Genomic DNA, 25,404 nt, shown 5'->3' on the forward strand with positions numbered 1-25,404 from the left:
CCTCCCTACGGCTCTACCGCAAAGGCCTAGGACCCAGTCCTTTCGGCCCTTTCGCCCTCAAGGCAAGGCCAGAGGACAGTCCTATACCAGACCCTCCCCCGCTCATAAGGCTGGCAAACCCAAGCCCAAGCAGCCTTGGGCCGCCAGACAGGCCCCTCCCAAGGCCGACAAGCCTTCCGCATGACGGGGCCAGCCTCCCACAGGCGGACCCCCAAGTGGGAGGCAGACTCCTGTACTTCGCTCACCAGTGGCTATCCTCCACAAAGGATGCCTGGGTGAGGGAGGTAGTGTCGCAGGGGTACGCCATATCCTTCTCAAAGCCCCCCCCAAGACGGTTCTTCTGCACAGGTCTCCCAAGGGACCCTTGCAAAGCAGAACACATGAGGGTCATCCTACGGACCTTACTTCGGTCACAGGTCATTGTTCCCGTGCCAGGGCACCAGAGAGGCCTCGGCTTCTACTCAACCCTGTTTCTGGTGCCAAAACCAAATGGTACGTTCCGCCCCATTCTAAACCTCAAAGCCCTAAACAAGGTGGTAAAAGTCACAAAGTTCAGGATGGAGACCTTGAGGACCATCATCTTGGCCCTAGAGGAGGGGGACTTCATGGTCTCTCTAGATATCAGAGACGCATATCTCCACATCCCCATCCTACCGGCTCACCAGAAGTATCTGCGCTTTGCTATTCTGAAGAGCCACTACCAGTTTCAGGCCCTCCCATTCGGCCTAGCAACGGCGCCAAGGATCTTTACAAAAGTGATGGCTATAATGGCAGAACTTCTACACAAGCAGGGGATCAGGGTCTTCCCCTACTTGGACGACCTGTTGATTGTAGCCAAGTCACCAGAGGTCCTAACATCCCACTTGCAGATAACGATCTCCGTGTTGCAGGCTCACGGGTGGCTCCTCAACTGGGAGAAATCTTCCATGATCCCCTCCCAGAGAATGTTGCATCTGGGAGCTTTACTGGACACCAGAGCCCTGCGTCTGTTTCTTCCAAACGACAAGGCCAGGGACTTAATACAGAGAATCCAGATCTTTGCTCAGAAACCAAGAGTATCGGTTCACTGGGCCATGAAAATATTGGGGAGGATGGTGTCTACATTCGACATGGTCGAATGGGCCCAGTTCCACTCCCGTCCGCTCCAGGGCCTGGTCCTGGCAAAATGGGATGGCCTACCATAACACGTCAAGTCGACGTTTCTCACTCTAACACAGGACGTCAAAGACTCGCTCCTGTGGTGGGAACAGATGGACCACCTAAACCAGGGGAGACTATTCTGGTTCAGAGAATGGATAGTACTAACCTCAGACGCCAGCCTGCGAGGCTGGGGGGCAGTAGTAGGATCCCGGTCCTTGCAAGGCGTCTGGACCGAACCAGAATCTCAATTATCCATCAATGTCTTAGAGATTCGAGCAGCCTACAATGCCCTTCTTCAGTCTCAGGATCTGTTACAGGGGAAACCAGTCCAGATCAGGTCGGACAACGCCACGGCGGTGGCATACATAAACCGCCAGGGAGGAACACGAAGTGTCGCCGCTCTCCGGGAGGTCTCCAGGATCCTCACCTGGTCAGAGGAACATCTCCTAGCCCTGTCGGCAGTCTTCATCCCAGGAGTCCTGAACTGGGAAGCGGACTTCCTGAGCCGACAGGATATCCACCCGGGAGAGTGGTCCCTACACCCGGAGGTGTTTGTCAGCCTGACACAAGTCTGGGGCACGCCAGACGTAGACCTCATGGCGTCCAGACACAACTTCAAGGTCCCTTGCTTCGGGGCAAGGACCAGGGACCCTCAGGCCTACTTCACGGATGCTCTGTCCGTACCATGGAAGTTCCACCTCCCATACGCGTTCCCTCCGATAAACATGATCCCCAGGGTGATCAGAAAGTTCAGGCAAGAAGGAGGAACCCTCCTTCTCATCGCACCAGACTGGCCACGCAGACACTGGTACGTGGACCTACAACAACTGTCACACCAGCCCCCCTGGCCATTGCCTCTTCGTCAAGATCTGTTGAGTCAGGGGCCATGTCTTCACCCAGACCCTCAGCGCCTGTCTTTGACGGCGTGGCTCTTGAAATGGCCCTATTAAAGAGCAAGGGCTTTTCTGAAAAGGTGGCTAAGACAATGATCCAGGCTCGCAAGCCAGCATCTTCAAAGATATACTACCGGACTTGGCATTCCTTTTTTTCTTGGTGTAATTCTAATAAATATGATCCCAAGATTTTCAAAACAGCCAGGATATTGGCCTTCCTTCAAAATGGATTGGACTTAGGTCTTAGATTGGCTTCCCTGAAGGTCCAAATCTCAGCCCTTTCAGTATGGTTTCAGAGAAAAATTGCATTCTTACCTGACATTCGCACATTTTTACAGGGAGTGGTACACATACAGCCTCCCTTTGTCCCTCCCACGAACCCGTGGGATTTATCTTTAGTGCTTCAAGCTTTAACCAAACCACCGTTTGAACCACTTTCATCAGTGGAGCTTAAATGGCTGACAGTCAAAACTGTCTTCCTCCTGGCCATTGCCTCCGCACGCAGAGTGTCGGATCTATCCGCACTATCGTGTAAATCACCCTTCCTAGTGTTCCACAGTGACAGGGCAGTGTTACGGACGAAGTCTTCCCACCTGCCCAAGGTTGTGACAAAATTCCATGTCAACCAGGAAATCGTGGTACCTGCATTCACCTCAGATGACCTTTCATCTGATGAAAAGCTGCTTGATGTGGTCAGAGCTCTGACCATCTATATCGACCGCACTAAATCGGTCAGGAAATCAGAGTCCCTCTTTGTGTTATATGGCTTTCACAAGAAGGGTTGGCCAGCGGGTAAACAAACTATTGCCCGCTGGATCCGCATGGCTATACACCAGGCATATCTTCTGTCTAACAGGCCCATTCCGGTTGCTATCAAGGCACACTCTACTAGAGCGGTTGGTCCTTCATGGGCAGCAAGCAGGGGTGCTTCTGCCGAACAGCTGTGCAAGGCTGCAACGTGGTCATCCGTTCAGACATTTATTAAGTTCTACGCCTTTGACACGTTCGCCTCCCAGGATGCCTCCTTCGGTCGTCGGGTTCTGTTAACTCCTCAGACAAATTCCCTCCCTTAATTACGGCTTGTGACATCCCCGATGTCCCCTGTGGGACCCATGGACCCTGACAAGGAAAAGGAGAGTTATGGTAGACTTACCTTTGTTAACTCCCTTTCCTTGAAGTCCATGGGAACCACAGGGCGCCCACCCTTTTAAATTTGCCACTGAGGTTCACCTTTACGTGATGTTCTGATACTGTGACCCGTTCTGACCATTCCATATTCATGCTATGTATGTATGAGTTCTGGGCATATGTGTTCTCTGTCCTCTTCTCTTCTCCGCTTCCTGCTCTCGGCTTGTTACCAAAAACTGGCGGCAGTAGCCTGGAGGCGGGGTTGTAGGGGAGAGGGCCCGGGCATGCTGGGTAAAATCTTTAAGAGCTTCGCTGATTGGTGCCTCGGACCCCCTGGATCCGCCTACAACCCCGATGTCCCCTGTGGTTCCCATGGACTTCAAGGAAAGGGAGTTAACAAAGGTAAGTCTACCATAACTCTCCTTATAACTTACAATTTAGCCCCTTTTTATGGTTACATTAAGTAATTAAAATACATCTTAATAGTACAAGTAAAATCCGAGTACTCCCACACAGTCCTTCATTATAGCAGCCTCACCCAAAGTCTAGGCCTTCACCTACGCAGGCATGTCCAAACTATGGCCCTCTGCTGTTGTGAAACTACACATCCCAGCATGCCTTGCCATAGTTTTAGCATTCCCTAATACCAAAACTGTGGCAAGGCATGATGGGACTTGTAGTTTCACAACAGCTGGAGGGCCATAGTTTGGACATGCCTGACCTACGCCAAAGTGGCTTGCACTGTATGTCAGTCTGGTGGTACATTTCTCCCATCAGCCCCTGGGGCGGGGTGCCTCCTGTGGGAAGGGGAAGGAGAGAAGTGACAAATACCTGCTATGTGCTATACGTGTAACACGCCTGTGTTTCCACAGGAGACCGTGGGAGAACCGTTCTTCTTGCTTCTGTGCGCCATAAAGCAGCAAATCAATAAGGGCTCCATTGACGCCATCACTGGGAAGGCCAGGTACACCCTGAATGAGGAGTGGCTCCTGAGGGAGAACATTGAGGCCAAGCCTATGGTAAGTAATGGCCCCTGCAGGCTGTATGGGGAAAATCCATAACACCGCTCACTATAGGTACACCGTAACACCGCTCACTATAGGTGTACCGTAACACCGCTCACTATAGGTGCACCGTAACACCGCTCACTATAGGTACACCATAACACCGCTCACTATATATACACTGTAACACCGCTCACTATAGGTGCACCGTAACACCGCTCACTATAGGTACACAGTAACACCGCTCACTATAGATACACTGTAACACCGCTCACTATAGGTGCACCGTAACTCCGCTCACTGTAGGTGCACTGTAACACCGCTCACTATAGGTGTACCGTAACACCGCTCACTATAGGTACACTGTAACACCGCTCACTATAGGTACAATGTAACACTGCTCACTGTAGGTACACTGTAACACCGCTCACTATAGGTACACCGTAACACCGCTCACTGTAGGTGCACCGTAACACTGCTCACTGTAGGTACACTGTAACACCGCTCACTATTGGTACACAGTAACACCGCTCACTATAGGTGCACTGTAACACCGCTCACTATAGGTACACCGTAACACTGCTCACTATAGGTGCACCGTAACACTGCTCACTGTAGGTGCACCGTAACACCGCTCACTATAGGTGCACCGTAACACCGCTCACTATAGATACACTGTAACACCGCTCACTATAGGTGTACCGTAACACCGCTCACTATAGGTGCACCGTAACACCGCTCACTATAGGTGCACCGTAACACTGCTCACTGTAGGTACACTGTAACACCGCTCACTATTGGTACACAGTAACACCGCTCACTATAGGTGCACTGTAACACCGCTCACTATAGGTACACCGTAACACTGCTCACTATAGGTGCACCGTAACACTGCTCACTGTAGGTGCACCGTAACACCGCTCACTATAGGTACACCGTAACACCGCTCACTATAGGTGTACCGTAACACCGCTCACTATAGATACACTGTAACACCGCTCACTATAGGTGTACCGTAACACCGCTCACTATAGGTGCACCGTAACACCGCTCACTGTAGGTACACTGTAACACCGCTCACTATAGGTACACAGTAACACCGCTCACTATAGGTGCACTGTAACACCGCTCACTATAGGTACACCGTAACACTGCTCACTATAGGTGCACCGTAACACTGCTCACTGTAGGTGCACCGTAACACCGCTCACTATAGGTACACAGTAACACCGCTCACTATAGGTGCACTGTAACACCGCTCACTATAGGTGTACCGTAACACCGCTCACTATAGGTGTACCGTAACACTGCTCACTATAGGTACACCGTAACACCGCTCACTATAGGTGTACCGTAACACCGCTCACTATAGGTGCACCGTGACACCGCTCACTATAGGTGCAATGTAACACCGCTCACTATAGGTACACTGTAACACCGCTCACTATAGGTACAATGTAACACCGCTCACTATAGGTGTACAGTAACACCGCTCACTATAGGTGTACCGTAACACCGCTCACTATAGATACAATGTAACACTGCTCACTGTAGGTGTACCGTAACACCGCTCACTATAGGTGTACCGTAACACCGCTCACTGTAGGTGCCCCGTGACACCGCTCACTGTAGGTGTACCGTAACACCGCTCACTGTAGGTGCACCGTAACACCGCTCACTATAGGTGTACCGTAACACCGCTCACTATAGGTACAATGTAACACCGCTCACTATAGGTGCACAGTAACACCGCTCACTATAGGTGCACCATAACACCGCTCACTATAGGTGCACCGTAACACTGCTCACTATAGGTGCACCGTAACACCGCTCACTATAGGTACAATGTAACACCGCTCACTATAGGTGCACAGTAACACCGCTCACTATAGGTGCACCGTAACACCGCTCACTATAGGTGCACCGTAACACCACTCACTGTAGGTACACTGTAACACTGCTGATACAAACCGTTGTTCCCCCAGTTGTGCTTCGTACTCCGCAGTAATGGGATACTTCTACCCATGTAGTATAATTGATTCCTGAGAACATCTGGGGCTGGCTATTGTTACTATATATATACTGAATGCTATTTTGGTCTGTAAGGAATGAGCTGATGCCACCCGTATGGGTGCGGCTGGATACTGAGCACACAATCAATGTTTCCTGTCTTCTGTAAAACAAAACGAAGGTGTCACATTGATATATGAGGGCACTAATACACTGTTTTCTCACTGGTGTCTCCTACACTGACATAACCCAGACAGAGGAGGAACTGAGCCCACCAGCCATATCCACACAGGATTAGATAGATGAGCCTGCTCTCTGGGGGCTGTGATTTATAGCTCCCCCATATAGGGGGGGGGATTGGGGGCACAGGCAGTGTGGGGAGGGGGGGGGGATGTACTGTAGGCGTCTGACACCTCCAAAGTGTTATATATGGATCCCGGGCGCTGGGCCACATGCAGGGAACACACACAAACATCACTTAATGCACAGAGCATAAGGCTGCTCATTTCCTATGAAGTCATGTCCTTATATACTTATATACTTTTCAGTCCCACAATGCATTTGGCAGATTTAACCCTTGCTGTCAGCATATTATATCCACACACTTCCATGTAATTGGAATATTTTGTCACCAGAGAGAACTGAGTGCACTTTTGGCTGCTGCACACAATGTTCTGGGGATGCGTGCCTCATATCGGAACTTCCCCCGCTGCGCATTAACATGGCGGACAGCGTGATTGTGGAGGCAGCTATAGAAGTGGGAATATGAGGATGGCCTTCCCCTTGTAGTGCAATCAGGAGGCACAATATCTAACATCTAGCTTCGGAGCCCATGTCAGCTGACCTTGTGATGTCAGGGGGACGCCAGTGATGTCAGCGCATTGTTTGTACCAGACCTCTCGCTGTCAGATTCCAGGCCGGCATGTTACATAATACACCGTGTCGGGCCTGTCCGTGACTACACATGAGAGTTACAACAAGTCAAACAAGCGAATTGCAGATTATATAAACACAGTTCAAGCCGGCTGCTAACAGGGATTTATCACTGGGATTATTTATTTAGCATGTGAGAACTGATTCACGGGGCACTTCAGCCTGGAACTGGGTAATAACTGGTAACAAAAGTCATGGACTGTGGGTATGATTGATGTTGTTGCCGTCTGTGAAGCGCGTCACAAAATGTATAAACACAGACACTGATAAGTGAGTCTTGTACCGGTACCAACCAATCAGCTCCTGTCGTTTTTCAAAAACAGCCTGTAACATTGCAGTTGGAAGCTGATTGGTTGGTTGGTTGGTTTCATACATCTCAATGCTCAGTAGATGGTATATATATGAATATCCAGCAATGGAATAAGACACTATTATTTTGCCTATTATCGGTTATTTATGGAAAATGTCAACACATAAAATGGTCAACATGAAGTTTTCACCTTATTTTGGGTGTTGACAACTGAGCATGTGAGCCACCAACTACCTTTAGTTTGTGTCAACCTTTTCTCAATGTTGACCTTAAGCTTGTAGATCTTTTGGTGTCGACCTATTGGCTTGCCAACCTAGACATCGTCTGTCAGCCACCCGGATACCTGTTTTTAGAGTGTGGGAGGAATCCCACAAACAGGGAGGACATACAAACCCCAAACAGATGACGGCGTGGTCAGGAATTGGACTCAAGACCTCAATGCTGTGAGGAAGCAATGCTAACCACACTGCCAACCGTGCTGCACTAAGACGCTAACTGGGGTGGGAAGAGGTGCAAGCACTAAGGGGTGGGAGGGTCCAGCTCTTGCGTAGGGCACAAACCCTCATAAAGAAAATGATAAAAGCAACGGTAGACACCCGATCCAATGTCGACATAAAGTAGACAGTGTCGGTAAGATACTCTAGCAAGATACAGTACTGATAGGTCTGGTTAGGGGGGGAGGGGGTATCCGGTGTTCTGCCGTATCTGAATTTCCATCTTGTCTCCATTCAGACATTCTAGGTCAGTGACTAATCTCTCTCATGACTTCTCTTGGCAGAACCTCAACGTCTCCTTCCAAGGCTGTGGCATGGACTCGCTGACCGTGCGCGTGCTGGATACAGACACCGTCAGTCAGTGTAAGGAGAAGATCCTGGAGGCTTTCTGCAAAAACCTGCCCTTCTCTCAGTGGCCACAAGTAGATGATGTGGATTTAGGTACGTGACAGTGGACAGGAAGCTCAGGGGTAACCAGCGCTGGTGTAATAAGGTTCTGTCCTCCCCTCTAGTGTACTAGGTGCTCAAAATTAGGTTTTTTTTGTCATAAAATAATTAGTATAAAGATCCGCGATACAGATTGACCTGCTAATAGTGGAATTTTGCCTCAAGGAGTTGGGGAATAAGAATTGTGCCCATTCTCACAGAAATTGGTTGGGGGAAAAAAATCTCTCAGGTGGAGTTTCTGGGTACTCAGAAACCCCCCCTGCATGTGCCATTGTAGGTATCTATGGTGAGTGTTGTAGGCGGGAACTCTTTGGCACAGTAAATGGAGCAGTTTGTGTAGAACAGTGCCACCCTGTGGACAGATTGAGTAATACTTCATGACTCCTGTGAGAGCCTTTATATTAAAATTAAATAAAGTTCAGCAGAATGTACAGATTGTACTGGCCACTAATGCAATTACAGCACAGGCTCACCAATTCCATTGCATTTAGTTTAATTTAAGAGTATCCCACTTACCCAATCTGATCTCCGCAGTGCGAGCCGGGTGATTAGATCTGATTGACCAGATTTGATTGCACAGTCCGTCATTCATATGAGCAGGCCACAATACGAGGACCGTAGCGCTGTACTGTAACTAATGGTCGTTCTTACACCCACCACAGAATGGTTCGCATCCAGTTCCAAGAGCTTTATCCTGCGGGATCTGGACGACCTGTCCCTCATGGAAGACGGGAGGAAGAAGCTGAACACACTGTCGCACTATAAGGTAACTGATGAGGATCCGCTCACCCGCAGAACTATGGCGTCTAAGATGGCCGCTGGCGTTCTCCGTGATGCGGTTATGTGATCCTGGCCTACAGTCTTTTCTGACTAATGTGGGACCGTTTTTCCAAAGTACTGATCACTTCCACCTTTAGGGGGCGACGTAAGGGGCGATACAGGTGATGTTCCCATTGGATGGCGCATGAACTACTTCACCGACACGCTGTATAACCCCTAGATTGTGCATGTTACCGCACACGCGGGGCGCGTGGGATTGCACAGTGTGAGGTTACTGGATGTACGCAGTGCACATTGGGCCTGATTCATTATCACTGGATTCCGGCCCCGCTCCGATGTTTGGGGGTCTGCGCATGTACAAGCACATATTTGCGCATGTGCAGACCCTGGCAAGGAACGACTTTGGCGATTTACACACTCGCCGGTTCGTTCATTGCGAGGAGGGAGGGACGGAGGAGGTGACGTCACTGGACCATGGGAATGCGCAGCGGTTTTAATGGCGTCATGCGGAGGGGCCAATGCCCGTCGGGGTTGTGTGACTCCAGCCGCCCGCCGGGGGTTGTGTGACTCCAGCCGCCCACCAGGGGTTGTGTGACTCCAGCCGCCCACCAGGGGTTGTGTGACTCCAGCCGCCCACCAGGGGTTGTGTGACTCCAGCCGCCGGCCGGGGGTTGTGTGACTCCGGCCGGGGGTTGTGTGACTCCAGCCGCCCACCAGGGGTTGTGTGACTCCAGCCGCCTGCCGGGGTTGTGTGACTCCAGCCGCCGGCCGGGGGTTGTGTGACTCCAGCCGCCCACCGGGGGTGTGTGACTCCAGCCGCCTGCCGGGGTTGTGTGACAGACTCCAGCCGCCCACCGGGGGTGTGTGACTCCAGCCGCCCACCCTGTCTTTGTCGTTGCGCTTGTAAATAAAAGTAAATTTTCACTGACCTGTATTTGCGAAAGCAGCAGAAATCAATTGATAATCGGGGACCATCGAATGATTTCTCCTGACACGTGAGAGATTGTGTTCTGGTACACACCCCTTCACATGGTACCGAGGGGATTCGGCGGCAGGGAGGGGGGTATTCGGGTGGGCGGCATCTCAGGCGCTCGGTAAGCTGCAATGTTTGCAGTTTACCAGACAGTCTGAATAAGGGCCATTGTCCGTAGCTCCCATAAGATCACATGTATTTGTATCACCCCTTGGTATAAAGTCATTATGTCAACATTCAGAAAGTCAACATGGAAGGATATTTCAACATTGGGTTAAGCTGCGGTGAGGGCTCAAGTACTCTAAAATAGCTATGTCGACATGCCAAATATTGTTATTGCGCCATTTTCAACATTTCGTGCTTCTAGCACAGTCTGGTCTGTATCTCTGCTGCAGTGTTTATAGCACACTCTGATCTGTATTTGGTGTAATGAATACTATGCTAATAGGAATAAATATATACCTATCAGATGAGGATAATATAGGTGTCTGATAACAGAGGGCAGAGAATTGCAATAACTTTCATACAGTGCGGATATATTGTCCTGTCTGGGAATATGAACATTACAGAAGTACAGGTGTTACTGGCAGAGGTTTGCGGATTGGATGGGCGCGGATTGTGGCTCAGTGCTGATTTTGTTGGTTTATCTGACAGGTGTGTGACGGATCCTCGCTGGCGATGAGTCTAAAAGACCAAAGAGATAACACCCTAGGGCGAGGTGAGTTGGGGTGTATGTTGCACGTTAGGAGGGGCGGATGTAGACAAGGGTAGGACTATACTCGAATAAGGCCGCCATTGGGGCTTCACCTCCACCTCATGTCAATGTCACTGATCACATGAATGCATCCTTCCCTGTTTCCTCTTACGTCTGCAGATAACTAAACTGCTGGCAAAGTGATCTGAGAGCTTCCTTCTGTGTCACATGAGAGCCACTTGCATAAGGCATCAATAAGTGACACTCAGTACGGGATGTACTAAGGGTAAAATATGGTCAAAACTCTGAAAACAACAGTTTTCGGGAGTTTGACACATTCCCTGAATGTATAATTTTCTGGAACTTGTTCCCAATACCCAACAAAGGATTCCTCTGTGGACCCCTCCCCGTCTCCCCTCGCGGAGTGCACACAGACTGCCTCGGAAGAGCTGTCCCTTGTGTTTGCCTTTATGCAGAGTTATGTACAGTGTTATGGCTCTGTGCATGCAATAAGTGGCAGGATGTATTGCATCCCATCTTGTCCTAATATTGGGATATAGACAGTATATAAGAACAGCTCTTGCTGTGATGTGCGGCTCCAGGATATTGCGCTACCCCTACATCGCCCATTTTGCTTAGCAGCGGTAAAGCTACGCAGGACATACCGTTATGGGTAAATGTGCAGCTGTACATTGGTACATCACCCCTTAGAGCTGGCATTCCCATTCACAGTCCTCAAGGCACACTTACAGTCCAGGAGAGCCGCACTTGAGGACAAATGACTTAATTAATTACCTCAGCTATTTTGTTGGTGTGCCTTGTAGACCAGGGTTGGGACCTCCTACCGTACAGTTCTTGATCTATAAAATTGATTTTAATTGACTTTATGTAATGAGCTCCTCCTGCCTAGACCTGGCCTCTCCCCTCCTGCCTAGACCTGGCCTCTCCCCTCCTGCCTAGACCTGGCCTCTCCCCTCCTGCCTAGACCTGGCCTCTCCCCTCCTGCCTAGACCTGGCCTCTCCCCTCCTGCCTAGACCTGGCCTCTCCCCTCCTGCCTAGACCTGGCCTCTCCCCTCCTGCCTAGACTTGGCCTCTCCCCTCCTGCCTAGACCTGGCCTCTCCCCTCCTGCCTAGACCTGGCCTCTCCCCTCCTGCCTAGACCTGGCCTCTCCCCTCCTGCCTAGACCTGGCCCCTCCCCTCCTGCCTAGACCGGGCCTCTCCCCTCCTGCCTAGACCGGGCCTCTCCCATCCTACCTAGACCTGGCTCTTCCCTCCGGCCTAGACCTGGCCTCTCCCCTCCGGCCTAGACCTGGCCTCTCCCCTCCGGCCTAGACCTGGCCTCTCCCCTCCGGCCTAGACCTGGCCTCTCCCCTCCGGCCTAGACCTGGCCTCTCCCCTCCTGCATAGACCTGGCCTCTTCCCTCCGGCCTAGACCTGGCCTCTCCCCTCCTGCCCAGACTTGGCCTCTCCCGTCCTGCCCAGACATGGCCTCTCCCCTCCTGCATAGAATTGGCCTCTCCCGTCCTGCCCAGACATGGCCTCCTGCCCAGACCTGGCCTCTCCCGTCCTGCCCAGACATGGCCTCTCCCCTCCTGCCTAGACCTGGCCTCTTACCCTTTTCTGTTTGCCTTTCAGTGAAAGACCTAGACACAGACAAGTATTTTCACCTGGTAAGTGGAGTTTTCCTTTTAACCCTTACCTCTCTGGGTTACATACAGCAGGCATGTCCAAACTATGCCCCCAGATGTTGTGAAACTACAAGTCCCATGATGCTTTGCCACTGTTTTGCAATTAGAGAATGCTAAAACTATGGCAAAGCATGCTGGGATGTGTAGTTTCACAACAGTTGGAGGGCCACAGTTTGGACATGCCTGACATACAGTATACAGAAATGTTCGTACAACGTGTCTGACATTTTATTGGACCAGCTATCATTGTGTAGTTGTGACTGTGCATGCTGCTTTGTGATGTGTTTGTTCTTAGTGTGTACGGCCCAATGTGTATATCGTCTCCTATGCATATAGCAAAATTTATACAAAATATAACTTAAGTATTTACAATTCATTTGATATGTGCCTTCATTAGATTGATTTGTTAGGCGGTAGAGGATTCATTGACTGAGCATGTAGAGTGTGTGACAGGCTTGGTACAGATTGGTGGATTCAAACACAAGGGCGCGACCAATGATGTCACAGCAGCTTAGATGACTGGATCTTCAGCTAATGTTTTCCTAATGGAATCCTATTTAAACTGCCCTCGTACATCTAGCAGAGAGGTAAAACATGAACTTTTTAATATCGCTGAATTAGCGCGCCAGGTTCCATTCACTAATGTATTGTCCTATAGCTTACAATTGACATTTTGAGGTGGTGAAAGGACAAGGCAGTGTCCATTGGTACGAAAACAAATTAAGATTTTCCTGGAAGTTTATCTTCATAATTGAAGAATTAAATCCCTGTCAATCAATTGGGTGTCAGCTGTTAATACTGTGGTGTGATTTGCCCCAAACCGATCCCAAAAAAAGTGAATTTGGCTGCGTTGCAACTTCCTGACATTAGTAAGACGGAAACTCTATTGAGAACGTCTCTCCGTCATCACCTCTTCGCTCAGATCAGCCGCTCCAAGGTCGCTGCTGTCTGCCGGAGCGAGGGATTGGGGAGCACAGGAGATGAAAGACAGATGGAATATGTATTTATAGAATGTAACCTGCACCAGGCAGGAGGGTTATAAGATAATCTTACAGATATTACAGAAGCCTTTCTAATTGGAATCAGCCCCACACTCCGCCTCAGATAACATTTCCAGCCAGGACGCAGGAATCCAGGGTCAACCGGGGAATGTCAGGTTTTTGCAATGCCCCAGCTCTAGGAACAGGCCTCACTGGCTGTCACACTTCCAAGGTCACACAGACGGTTCTGATTCTCAGATACACGGATGTAACACGCATTGTGCGTGTAGATACATTTCCCTTTCTGATGACTTTGTGGGAGGTGAGCTTGGTTGCAATAATGTTTCACAATGTAGCAGACTGGATTGGCCAAGTAACAGCCAATAAGCTCCTAGCTGCTATGTTATAGGCTGTGTTTGAAAAATGACAGGAGCTGATTGGCTGGTTCTTTTTCTCCATCCCCTTTATCTCTAAGGCTAAGTAAATAGGCCGCCAAATCCCTATCAGAAAGTTATATGTTGCGTCTGCAATTCGGGAGTCTCACGAATATTGGGGAACTCTCCTGGTCTCCCGGATCTGCTGGTTCCCCAGTAAACTGTCAGGAAGCAGCAGGCGGCAGTGGCGCAATTCACTGCGCCATCTGCCCCATAGTCAGTGGCATCACTTACCTTAATGAAACCCGGCACAGTAACGAAGAGCTCATTCTACTGGTGCAGGGGAAGGGGGCGTGGCTTTGTAGATGCGATGTGGGCTGCGCAGGTACTGCACAGCACCCAGTTCACTGAGCAATAGCTGGCATATTGGTGTCATCTAACGGCCAGTGACACCCAGGTGCTGCAGGTGAGGCGTCAGATCGCCATCGCACATCTGAGTGCTGCAGGTGAGGCGTCAGATCACCATTGCACATCTGAGTGCTGCAGGTGAGGTGTCAGATCGCCATTGCACATCTGAGTGCTGCAGGTGAGGCATCAGATCGCCATCTCACATCTGAGTGCTGCAGGTGAGGTGTCAGATCGCCATCTCACATCTGAGTGCTGCATGTGAGGTGTCAGATCACCATCGCACATCTGAGTGCTGCAGGTGAGGTGTCAGATCGCCATCGTACATCTGAGTGCTGCATGTGAGGTGTCAGATCACTATCGCACATCTGAGTGCTGCAGGTGAGGCATCAGAACGCCATCGCACATCTGAGTGCTGCATGTGAGGCGTCAGATCGCCATCTCACATCTGAGTGCTGCATGTGAGGCGTCAGATCGCCATCGCACATCTGAGTGCTGCATGTGAGGCGTCAGATCGCCATCGCACATCTGAGTGCTGCATGTGAGGCGTCAGATCGCCATCGCACATCTGAGTGCTGCATGTGAGGCGTCAGATCGCCATCGCACATCCGAGTGCTGCATGTGAGGCGTCAGATCGCCATCGCACATCCGAGTGCTGCATGTGAGGCGTCAGATCGCCATCGCACATCCGAGTGCTGCATGTGAGGCGTCAGATCGCCATCGCACATCCGAGTGCTGCATGTGAGGCGTCAGATCGCCATCGCACATCCGAGTGCTGCATGTGAGGCGTCAGATCGCCATCGCACATCTGAGTGCTGCATGTGAGGCGTCAGATCGCCATCGCACATCTGAGTGCTGCATGTGAGGCGTCAGATCGCCATCGCACATCTGAGTGCTGCATGTGAGGCGTCAGATCGCCATCGCACATCTGAGTGCTGCATGTGAGGCGTCAGATCGCCATTGCGGCCCCTCGCTTACTCAGGTGTCCGCCTCCTTCCTGCAGCACATTATATGATAAGTACGTTATTGCACCATGTACAGGATTATCGCGCTGTCACTGTCTATGTATCTCTGTCTCTTACCCCTCTGTGCCGTTTCCTTTCCAGGTTCTCCCGACGGATGATATTCAGGAAAACCGGAAATCTCACAGACAGAGCCACAGGAAGAAGGTTCTGCCCGAGATCTATCTCACTCGCCTGCTCTCTACAAAGGTACGAGGACACAGATTGACCCCCGCATGTACGGGATATACCCACAGCCTGCTCCCAGGTGTACGGGTTATACCCCACAGCCTGCCCCCCCCATGTACGGGACATACCCCACAGCCTGCCCCGCGTGTACGAGATATACCCCACAGCCTGCCCCGCGTGTACGAGATATACCCCACAGCCTGCTCTGGGGTGTATGGGGATGTACCCCACAGCCTGCCCCCCGCATGTACGGGTTATACCCCACAGCCTGCCCCCCCCATGTACGGGACATACCCCACAGCCTGCCCCGCGTGTACGAGATATACCCCACAGCCTGCCCCGCGTGTACGAGATATACCCCACAGCCTGCTCTGGGGTGTATGGGGATGTACCCCACAGCCTGCCCCCCGCATGTACGGGACATACCCCACAGCCTGCCCCGCGTGTACGAGATATACCCCACAGCCTGCTCCCGGGTGTATGGGGATGTACCCCACAGCCTGCCCCCGCATGTACAGGATATACCCCACAGCCTGTTCCCGCGTGTACAGGGATGTACCCCACAGCCTGCCCCCGCGTGTACAGGGATGTACCCCACAGCCTGCCCCCACGTGTACAGGGATGTACCCCACAGCCTGCCCCCGCGTGTACAGGGGTGTGCCCCACAGCCTGCTCCCAAGTGTACGGGATATACCCCATAGCCTGCCCCGCTTGTACGGGATATACCCCACAGCCTGCTCCTGGGTGTACGGGATATACCCCACAGCCTGCCCCGCTTGTACGGGATATACCCCACAGCCTGCTCCTGGGTGTACGGGATGTACCCCACAGCCTCCCCCCCCCCCGCATGTACTGGGTTGTACCCCACAGCCTGCCCCCACGTGTACAGGGATGTACCCCACAGCCTGCCCCCACGTGTGCAGGGATGTACCCCATAGCCTGCTCCCAAGTGTATGGGATATACCCGACCTCCTACTCCCAGGTGTGCGGGATATACCCCCACGTGTACAGGGATATCCTCCACAGCCTGCTCTGTTGGGATATTGTTCGGCCGTGCACATCTACAGTCACCATTGAATGGTTGATTCTCCAGCTACACCTGCTCTATCACTTTTGGTTTCCAGGGAACGCTACAGAAATTCCTGGATGACCTGTTCCGAGCCATCCTCTGCATCCGCGAGGACCGGCCACCCCTGGCCATCAAATATTTCTTTGACTTCCTTGAAGAGCAAGCAGAGAAGCGAGGGATCTCTGACCCTGACACGCTGCACATCTGGAAGACCAACAGGTAAGCGGCAAGCAGAGGCTTATTCTCCGTGTTCTCGTATCTCCTACAGCTGATACTGGAGCCACGCATCTCCTAGGGCCGATATTGGAGCCACGCATCTCCTAGAGCTGATAGTGAAGCCACGCGTCTCCTAGAGCTGATAGTGAAGCCACGCGTCTCCTAGAGCTGATACTGGAGCCATGCATCTCCTAGAGCCGACACTGGAGCCATGCATCTCCTAGTGCCGACACTGGAGCCATGCATCTCCTAGAGCCGACACTGGAGCCATGCATCTCCTAGAGCCGACACTGGAGCCATGCATCTCCTAGAGCCGACACTGGAGCCATGCATCTCCTAGAGCCTACACTGGAGCCATGTATCTCCTAGAGCTGATACTGGAGCCGTGTATCTCCTAGAGCTGATACTGGATCCACGAATCTCCTAGAACTGATAGTGTAGCCATGCATCTCTTAGAGCCGACACTGGAGCCATGTATCTCCTGGAGCTGATATAGGAGCCATGTATCTCCTAGAGCCGATACTGGAGCCATGCATCTCCTAGAGCTGATACTGGAGCCATGTATCTCCTAGAGTGGATACTGGAGCCATGTATCTCCTAGAGTGGATACTGGAGCCATGTATCTCCTAGAGCTGATACTGGAGCCATGTATCTCCTAGAGCTGATACTGGAGCTATGTAACTCCTAGAGCCAACACTGGAGCCATGCATCTCCTAGAGCCGAAACTGGAGCCATGCATCTCCTAGAGATGATACTGGAGCCGCGTATCTCCTAGAGTGGATACTGGAGCCATGTATACTGGAGCTGATACTGGAGCCATGTATCTCCTAGAGCTGATACTGGAGCCATGCATCTCCTAGAGCCGACACTGGAGCCACGCATCTCCTAGAGCTGATAGTGTAGCCATGTATCTTCTAGCCATGTATCTTCTAGACACTGGAGCCACGCATCTCCTATAGCCGATACTGGAGCCATGTATCTCCTAGAGCCGATACTGGAGCCATGTATCTCCTAGAGCCGATACTGGAGCCATGTATCTCCTATAGCCGATACTGGAGCCATGTATCTTCTAGAGCCAATACTGAAGCCATGCATCTCCTAGAGCTGATACTCGAGCCATGTATCTCCTAGAGCCAATACTGGAGCCGTGTATCTCCTGGAGCTGATACTGGAGCCATGTATCTCTTAGAGATGATACTTGAGCCATGTATCTCCTAGAGCTGATACTGGAGCCATGTATCTCCTAGAGCTGATATAGGAGCAGCAAATCTACTAGAGCCGACACTGGAGCCACGCATTTCCTAGAGCCGACACTGGAGCCATGTATCTCCTGGAGCTGATACTGGAGCCATGTATCTCAGAGAGCTGATACTGGAGCCATGTATCTCCTAGAGCTGAAACTGGAGCCATATATCTCCTAGAGCTGATATAGGAGCCGCGTATCTCCTGGAGCTGACACTGGATCCATGTATCTCCTGGAGCTGATACTGGAGCCATGTATCTCAGAGAGCTGATACAGTATCTCCTAGAGCTGATACTGGAGCTCTGTATCTCATAGAGCTGATACTGGAACCATGTAACTCCTAGAGCTGATACTGGAGCCATGTAACTCCTAGAGCTGATACTGGAGCCATGTATCTCCTAGAGCTGATACTGAAGCCATGCATCTCCTAGAGCTGATACTCGAGCCATGTATCTCCTAGAGCCAATACTGGAGCTGTGTATCTCCTGGAGCTGATACTGGAGCCATGTATCTCTTAGAGATGATACTTGAGCCATGTATCTCCTAGAGCTGATACTGGAGCCATGTATCTCCTAGAGCTGATATAGGAGCCGCGAATCTACTAGAGCCGACACTGGAGCCACGCATCTCCTGGAGCTGATACTGGAGCCATGTATCTCCTGGAGCTGATACTGGAGCCATGTATCTCAGAGAGCTGATACTGGAGCGATGTATCTCCTAGAGCTGAAACTGGAGCCATATATCTCCTAGAGCTGATATAGGAGCCGCGTATCTCCTGGAGCTGACACTGGATCCATGTATCTCCTGGAGCTGATACTGGAGCCATGTATCTCAGAGAGCTGATACAGTATCTCCTAGAGCTGATACTGGAGCTCTGTATCTCATAGAGCTGATACTGGAACCATGTAACTCCTAGAGCTGATACTGGAGCCATGTAACTCCTAGAGCTGATACTGGAGCCATGTATCTCCTAGAGCTGATACTGGAGCCATGTATCTCCTAGAGCTGACACTGGAGCCATGTATATCCTAGAGCGATGTATACTGGAGCCATGTATCTCCTAGAGCCGATACTGGGTCCGTGTATCTCCTAGAGCCGATACTGAAGCCGTGTATCTCCTGGAGCCGATACTGGAGCCATGTATCTCCTAGAGCCGACACTGGAGCCGTGTATCTCCTAGAGCCGATACTGAAGCCGTGTATCTCCTGGAGCCGATACTGGAGCCGTGTATCTCCTGGAGCCGATACTGGAGCCGTGTATCTCCTAGAGCCACCTTCAGCCGCCTACAGGAATGACCACATTGTGTGGTTCCTTCTTCAGTATAATTGGCCCAACACACAGATCCAGGTGGCTGCACAAACCTGCCAGACCTGAGACCACCATCGGTCTGGAAACCTACACACAACAATTCTACCCAACTTAGTCTAACATGGACCAATGTGGTCACCATATATGGGCTAAGCTTGTGCATTGTGCGAGTGTCCCATAAATACTTACCATGACCAACTGCAGCTTCCACCAGAGTCTCCACGCTGCTTCCTGGAACTTCCTGGGGGTCATGCGTCTTCCTCTGCACCTATATCACTGCTTCCTGTAACTTCCTAGGGGTCATGCGTCTTCCTCTGCACCTATATCACTGCTTCCTGTAACTTCCTGGGGGTCCTGTGTCTTCCTCTGCACCTTAAGCACTGCTTCCTGTAACTTCCTGGGGGTCCTGTGTCTTCCTCTGCACCTTTATCACTGCTTCCTGTAACTTCCTGGGGGTCCTGTGTCTTCCTCTGCACCTTAAGCACTGCTTCCTGTAACTTCCTGGGGGTCCTGTGTCTTCCTCTGCACCTTTATCACTGCTTCCTGTAACTTCCTGGGGGTCCTGTGTCTTCCTCTGCACCTTAAGCACTGCTTCCTGTAACTTCCTGGGGGTCCTGTGTCGTCCTCTGCTCCTTTATCACTGCTTCCTGTAACTTCCTGGGGGTCCTGTGTCTTCCTTTGCACCTTTATCACTGCTTCCTGTAACTTCCTGGGGGTCCTGCGTCTTCCTCTGCACCTTTATCACTGCTTCCTGTAACTTCCTGGGGGTCCTGTGTCTTCCTCTGCACCTTAAGCACTGCTTCCTGTAACTTCCTGGGGGTCCTGCGTCTTCCTCTGCACCTTTATCACTGCTTCCTGTAACTTCCTGGGGGTCCTGTGTCATCCTCTGCTCCTTTATCACTGCTTCCTGTAACTTCCTGGGGGTCATGCGTCTTCCTCTGCACCTATATCACTGTTTCCTGTAACTTCCTGGGGGTCCTGTGTCTTCCTCTGCACCTTTATCACTGCTTCCTGTAACTTCCTGGGGGTCCTGTGTCTTCCTCTGCACCTTAAGCACTGCTTCCTGTAACTTCCTGGGGGTCCTGTGTCGTCCTCTGCTCCTTTATCACTGCTTCCTGTAACTTCCTGGGCTTCCTGTGTCTTCCTTTGCACCTTTATCACTGCTTCCTGTAACTTCCTGGGGGTCCTGTGTCTTCCTTTGCACCTTTATCACTGCTTCCTGTAACTTCCTGGGGGTCCTGTGTCTTCCTCTGCACCTTTATCACTGCTTTCTGTAACTTCCTGGGGGTCATGCGTCTTCCTCTGCACCTATATCACTGCTTCCTGTAACTTCCTGGGGGTCATGCGTCTTCCTCTGCACCTATATCACTGCTTCCTGTAACTTCCTGGGGGTCATGCATCTTCCTCTGCACCTTTATCACTGCTTCCTGTAACTTCCTGGGGGTCCTGCGTCTTCCTCTGCATGTTTATCACTGCTTCCTGTAACTTCCTGGGGGTCCTGCGTCTTCCTCTGCACCTTTATCACTGCTTCCTGTAACTTCCTGGGCTTCCTGCGTCTTCCTCTGCACCTTTATCACTGCTTCCTGTAACTTCCTGGGGGTCCTGCGTCTTCCTCTGCACCTATATCACTGCTTCCTGTAACTTCCTGGGGGTCCTGCGTCTTCCTCTGCTCCTTTATCACTGCTTCCTGTAACTTCCTGGGGGTCCTGCGTCTTCCTCTGCACCTATATCACTGCTTCCTGTAACTTCCTGGGGGTCCTGCGTCTTCCTCTGCACCTATATCACTGCTTCCTGTAACTTCCTGGGGGTCCTGCGTCTTCCTCTGCACGTTTATCACTGCTTCCTGTAACTTCCTGGGCTTCCGGTGTCTTCCTCTGCACCTTTATCACTGCTTCCTGTAACTTCCTGGGGGTCCTGCGTCTTCCTCTGCACGTTTATCACTGCTTCCTGTAACTTCCTGGGGGTCCTGCGTCTTCCTCTGCACCTTTATCACTGCTTCCTGTAACTTCCTGGGCTTCCTGCGTCTTCCTCTGCACCTTTATCACTGCTTCCTGTAACTTCCTGGGGGTCCTGCGTCTTCCTCTGCACCTATATCACTGCTTCCTGTAACTTCCTGGGGGTCCTGCGTCTTCCTCTGCTCCTTTATCACTGCTTCCTGTAACTTCCTGGGGGTCCTGTGTCGTCCTCTGCACCTTTATCACTGCTTCCTGTAACTTCCTGGGGGTCCTGCGTCTTCCTCTGCACCTATATCACTGCTTCCTGTAACTTCCTGGGGGTCCTGCGTCTTCCTCTGCACCTATATCACTGCTTCCTGTAACTTCCTGGGGGTCCTGCGTCTTCCTCTGCACCTTTATCACTGCTTCCTGTAACTTCCTGGGCTTCCTGTGTCTTCCTCTGCACCTTTATCACTGCTTCCTGTAACTTCCTGGGGGTCCTGCGTCTTCCTCTGCACCTTTATCACTGCTTCCTGTAACTTCCTGGGGGTCCTGCGTCTTCCTCTGCACCTTTATCACTGCTTCCTGCATCTCTCCCCCACAGTCTCCCTCTGCGTTTCTGGGTAAACATCCTGAAGAACCCCGAGTTTGTCTTCGATATGGAGAAGTCCGACCACATGGATGCCTGTCTGTCCGTCATCGCCCAGGCGTTTATCGATGCATGTTCAATCTCCGATATGCAGCTGGGGAAGGTGAGGAACGCTGGGAATCAGCCCCCAACTTTGTCTGACTCCTTTACATTAATGAACTGACTTTATTTCCTCCGCAGATCGCTGAAGACGAGGCGGGGGCTGATGTCATGTGATGTCAGCCGTCCGCCCCAAACAGGCATCGGCCCATCTGTGTTCCCAGGGGAATGCCCAGCGCTGTCATAGGGAAGCACATTAAATATTGGGCGTTCCCCTGTTCTGGGCCGGTGTCCATACCCCCCCTCCCCTCCCCCTACCCGTGCAAACGCCTCATTGAGTGTGATACTCGCTGAATGCACAGGGGGTCTGCTCATACACAAATATGCGCATGCACAGACCATCGGACCACTAATGAATCACCCCCTTTATATAGTCGCCTGTATTTACTAACTTTTGGCCCCCAACTGTCATCATATTGACTGTTTTGGCTCTCAACTGTCATACAGCAACTTTATTGGCGCAAACACCAGGCAGAGATTGGTCCTGCTCTCCCAAGTATAGTTTGTGTAGTGATGTGCGGTAGCATAGCTGTGTGTAGTTTGTGTGATGACATGCGGTAGCATCACTGTGTGTAGTTTGTGTAGTGACGTGCGGTAGCATCGCTGTGTATAGTTAGTGTAGTGACGTGTGGTAGCATCGCTGTGTATAGTTAGTGTAGTGACGTGTGGTAGCATCGCTGTGTAAAGTTTGTGTAATGACGTGCCGTAGCATCGCTGTGTATAGTTAGTGTAGTGACGTGTGGTAGCATCGCTGTGTAAAGTTTGTGTAATGACGTGCCGTTTCATCGCTGTGTATAGTTTGTGTAGTGAAATGCAGTAGCATCGCTGTGTATAGTTTGCGTAGTGACGTGCGGTAGCATCGTTGTGTGTAGTGACATGCTGTAGCATCGCTGTGTATAGTTTGTGTAGTGACGTGCGGTAACATCGCTGTGTATTGTTTGTGTAGTGACATTTGGTAGCAGTGCTGTGTGTTGTGGCATCGCTGTGTATAGTTTGCGTAGTGACGTGCGTTGGCATCGTTGTGTGTAGTGACGTGCGGTAGCATTTCTGTGTGTAGTGACGTGCTGTAGTACCGCTGTGTATAGTTTGTGTAGTGATGTGTGTGTAGTTTGTGTAGTGACGTGCGGTGGCATCGTTGTGTGTAGTGACTCTGCGGTAGCATCGCTGTGTGTAGTTTGTGTAGTGACGTGCGGTGGCATCGTTGTGTGTAGTGACGTGCGGTGGCATCGTTGTGTGTAGTGATGTGCGGTAGCATCGCTGTGTGTAGTTTGTGTAGTGACGTGCGGTAGCATCGCTGTGTATAGTTAGTGTAGTGACGTGTGGTAGCATCGCTGTGTAAAGTTTGTGTAATGACGTGCCGTAGCATCGCTGTGTATAGTTAGTGTAGTGACGTGTGGTAGCATCGCTGTGTAAAGTTTGTGTAATGACGTGCCGTTTCATCGCTGTGTATAGTTTGTGTAGTGAAATGCAGTAGCATCGCTGTGTATAGTTTGCGTAGTGACGTGCGGTAGCATCGTTGTGTGTAGTGACATGCGGTAGCATCGCTGTGTATAGTTTGTGTAGTGACGTGCGGTAACATCGCTGTGTATTGTTTGTGTAGTGACATTTGGTAGCAGTGCTGTGTGTTGTGGCATCGCTGTGTATAGTTTGCGTAGTGACGTGCGTTGGCATCGTTGTGTGTAGTGACGTGCGGTAGCATTTCTGTGTGTAGTGACGTGCTGTAGTACCGCTGTGTATAGTTTGTGTAGTGATGTGTGTGTAGTTTGTGTAGTGACGTGCGGTGGCATCGTTGTGTGTAGTGACTCTGCGGTAGCATCGCTGTGTGTAGTTTGTGTAGTGACGTGCGGTGGCATCGTTGTGTGTAGTGACGTGCGGTGGCATCGTTGTGTGTAGTGATGTGCGGTAGCATCGCTGTGTGTAGTTTGTGTAGTGACGTGCGGTAGTACCGCTGTGTGTAGTGACGTGCGGTAATACCGCTGTGTATAGTTTGTGTAGTGACGTGCGGTAGTACTGCTGTGTATAGTTAGTGTAGTGACGTGCGGTAGCATCGCAGTGTATAGTTTGTGTAGTGACGTGCGGTAGTACCGCTGTGTATAGTTTGTGTAGTGACGTGCGGTAACATCACTGTGTATTGTTTGTGTAGTGACATTTGGTAGCAGTGCTGTGTGTTGTGGCATCGCTGTGTATAGTTTGCGTAGTGACGTGCGTTGGTATCGTTGTGTGTAGTGACGTGCGGTTGCATCGCTGTGTGTAGTGACGTGCGGTAGTACCGCTGTGTATAGTTTGTGTAGTGATGTGTGTGTAGTTTGTGTAGTGACGTGCGGTGGCACCACTGTGTTCTTATCGCCTGTGTTGTGTGTGACCTCATAGACGTCTCCAGGGCTGTATGGGCAGCTGGTTATGTTTTGGGTGACGAGAGGTCGTGACCCGCTCACACGAGTACTTGCAGCAAGCTGCCTTTAGGGGAGAACTTCAAACATGACCAATTAATTGAACAAGTGGCCACACACCAATTGCCCGGAGAGAGCGTGAGAGTCTGGGGCGAGGCCGAGGAAACTGGTGGGCCGGTGCCTAAAGTTTGTCTAAGGCAGTGATGGCTAACCTTGACACTCCAGCTGTTGAACTACACATCCCAGCATGCCCTACGTCATTTTTAGCATGGCCAAATAACAAAACTGTAGCAGAGCATGCTGGGATGTGTAGTTCAACAACAGCTGAAGTGTCAAGGTTAGCCATCACTGGTGTAAGGGGTAAATTTACTAATGCTTCTTAAAATAAGATTCTGTCTATCATTTTCTAGGATGCAATAGAGAATTGATATCATCTGATCAGTTGCTATGGGCAACTCTTCCACACTATATAAGCTGCTATTGGTGTCTGCTGCCCCCTGCATGTCTCGTTTGTTACTGTACAGTTTAATCCTCTCTCGCTGATGTTCCTCTCTGGCGCTAACTGGTTTATATGAACTGGATTGCAGGATTCTCCTACTAACAAGCTGCTGTACGCCAAGGAAATCCCGGAGTATAGGAAGATTGTGCAGAAATATTACCGGCAGATCAAGGAGATGAGTCCGCTGAGCGAGCAGGAGATGAACGCGCACCTCGCCGAGGAGTCGCGGGTAAGAGGAGGCTGGCACCGGCGTGAGACCCCATCAGCACGCCCACTACCAGTACAGAGACTGTAGCCAGTTATTAGCGTAAGGGGAGGGGGATAAGAGGCAGCTTACACCAGTGCGAGACGTCACCAGCACGCCCACTACCAGTACAGAGACTGTTGCCAGTTATTAGCATAAGGGGGTGGTGCGCTGTGCGGATAAAAGACTGCTTACACCACTGCGAGACCTCACCAGCATGCCCGCTACCAGGACAGAGACTGTAGCCAGTTATTAGCGTAGGGGGGGTAAGAGACGGCCTACACCAGCGTGAGACCTCTCCAACACGC

At 51.1% G+C, this 25,404-nt stretch overlaps 1 protein-coding gene across 1 annotated transcript in view; it reads left to right on the top strand.

Annotated features, from left to right (window-relative positions):
• The window catches only part of PLXND1 (plexin D1), a 108,425-nt gene that overhangs the window by 79,961 nt on the left and 3,060 nt on the right, over positions 1–25,404 (top strand). Inside the window, exons 26-34 of the mRNA XM_083155676.1 lie at positions 4,034–4,180; positions 8,197–8,353; positions 9,022–9,125; positions 10,767–10,830; positions 12,444–12,478; positions 15,362–15,466; positions 16,570–16,733; positions 21,820–21,967; positions 24,941–25,081. Coding sequence (XP_083011802.1) covers positions 4,034–4,180; positions 8,197–8,353; positions 9,022–9,125; positions 10,767–10,830; positions 12,444–12,478; positions 15,362–15,466; positions 16,570–16,733; positions 21,820–21,967; positions 24,941–25,081 — 1,065 coding nt within the window. The remainder of the gene's footprint in view (positions 1–4,033; positions 4,181–8,196; positions 8,354–9,021; positions 9,126–10,766; positions 10,831–12,443; positions 12,479–15,361; positions 15,467–16,569; positions 16,734–21,819; positions 21,968–24,940; positions 25,082–25,404) is intronic.

The sequence above is a fragment of the Crinia signifera genome, chromosome 8 (assembly GCF_055691185.1).
Source record: "Crinia signifera chromosome 8, ASM5569118v1, whole genome shotgun sequence".
Classification (NCBI taxonomy): Eukaryota; Metazoa; Chordata; class Amphibia; order Anura; family Myobatrachidae; genus Crinia; species Crinia signifera.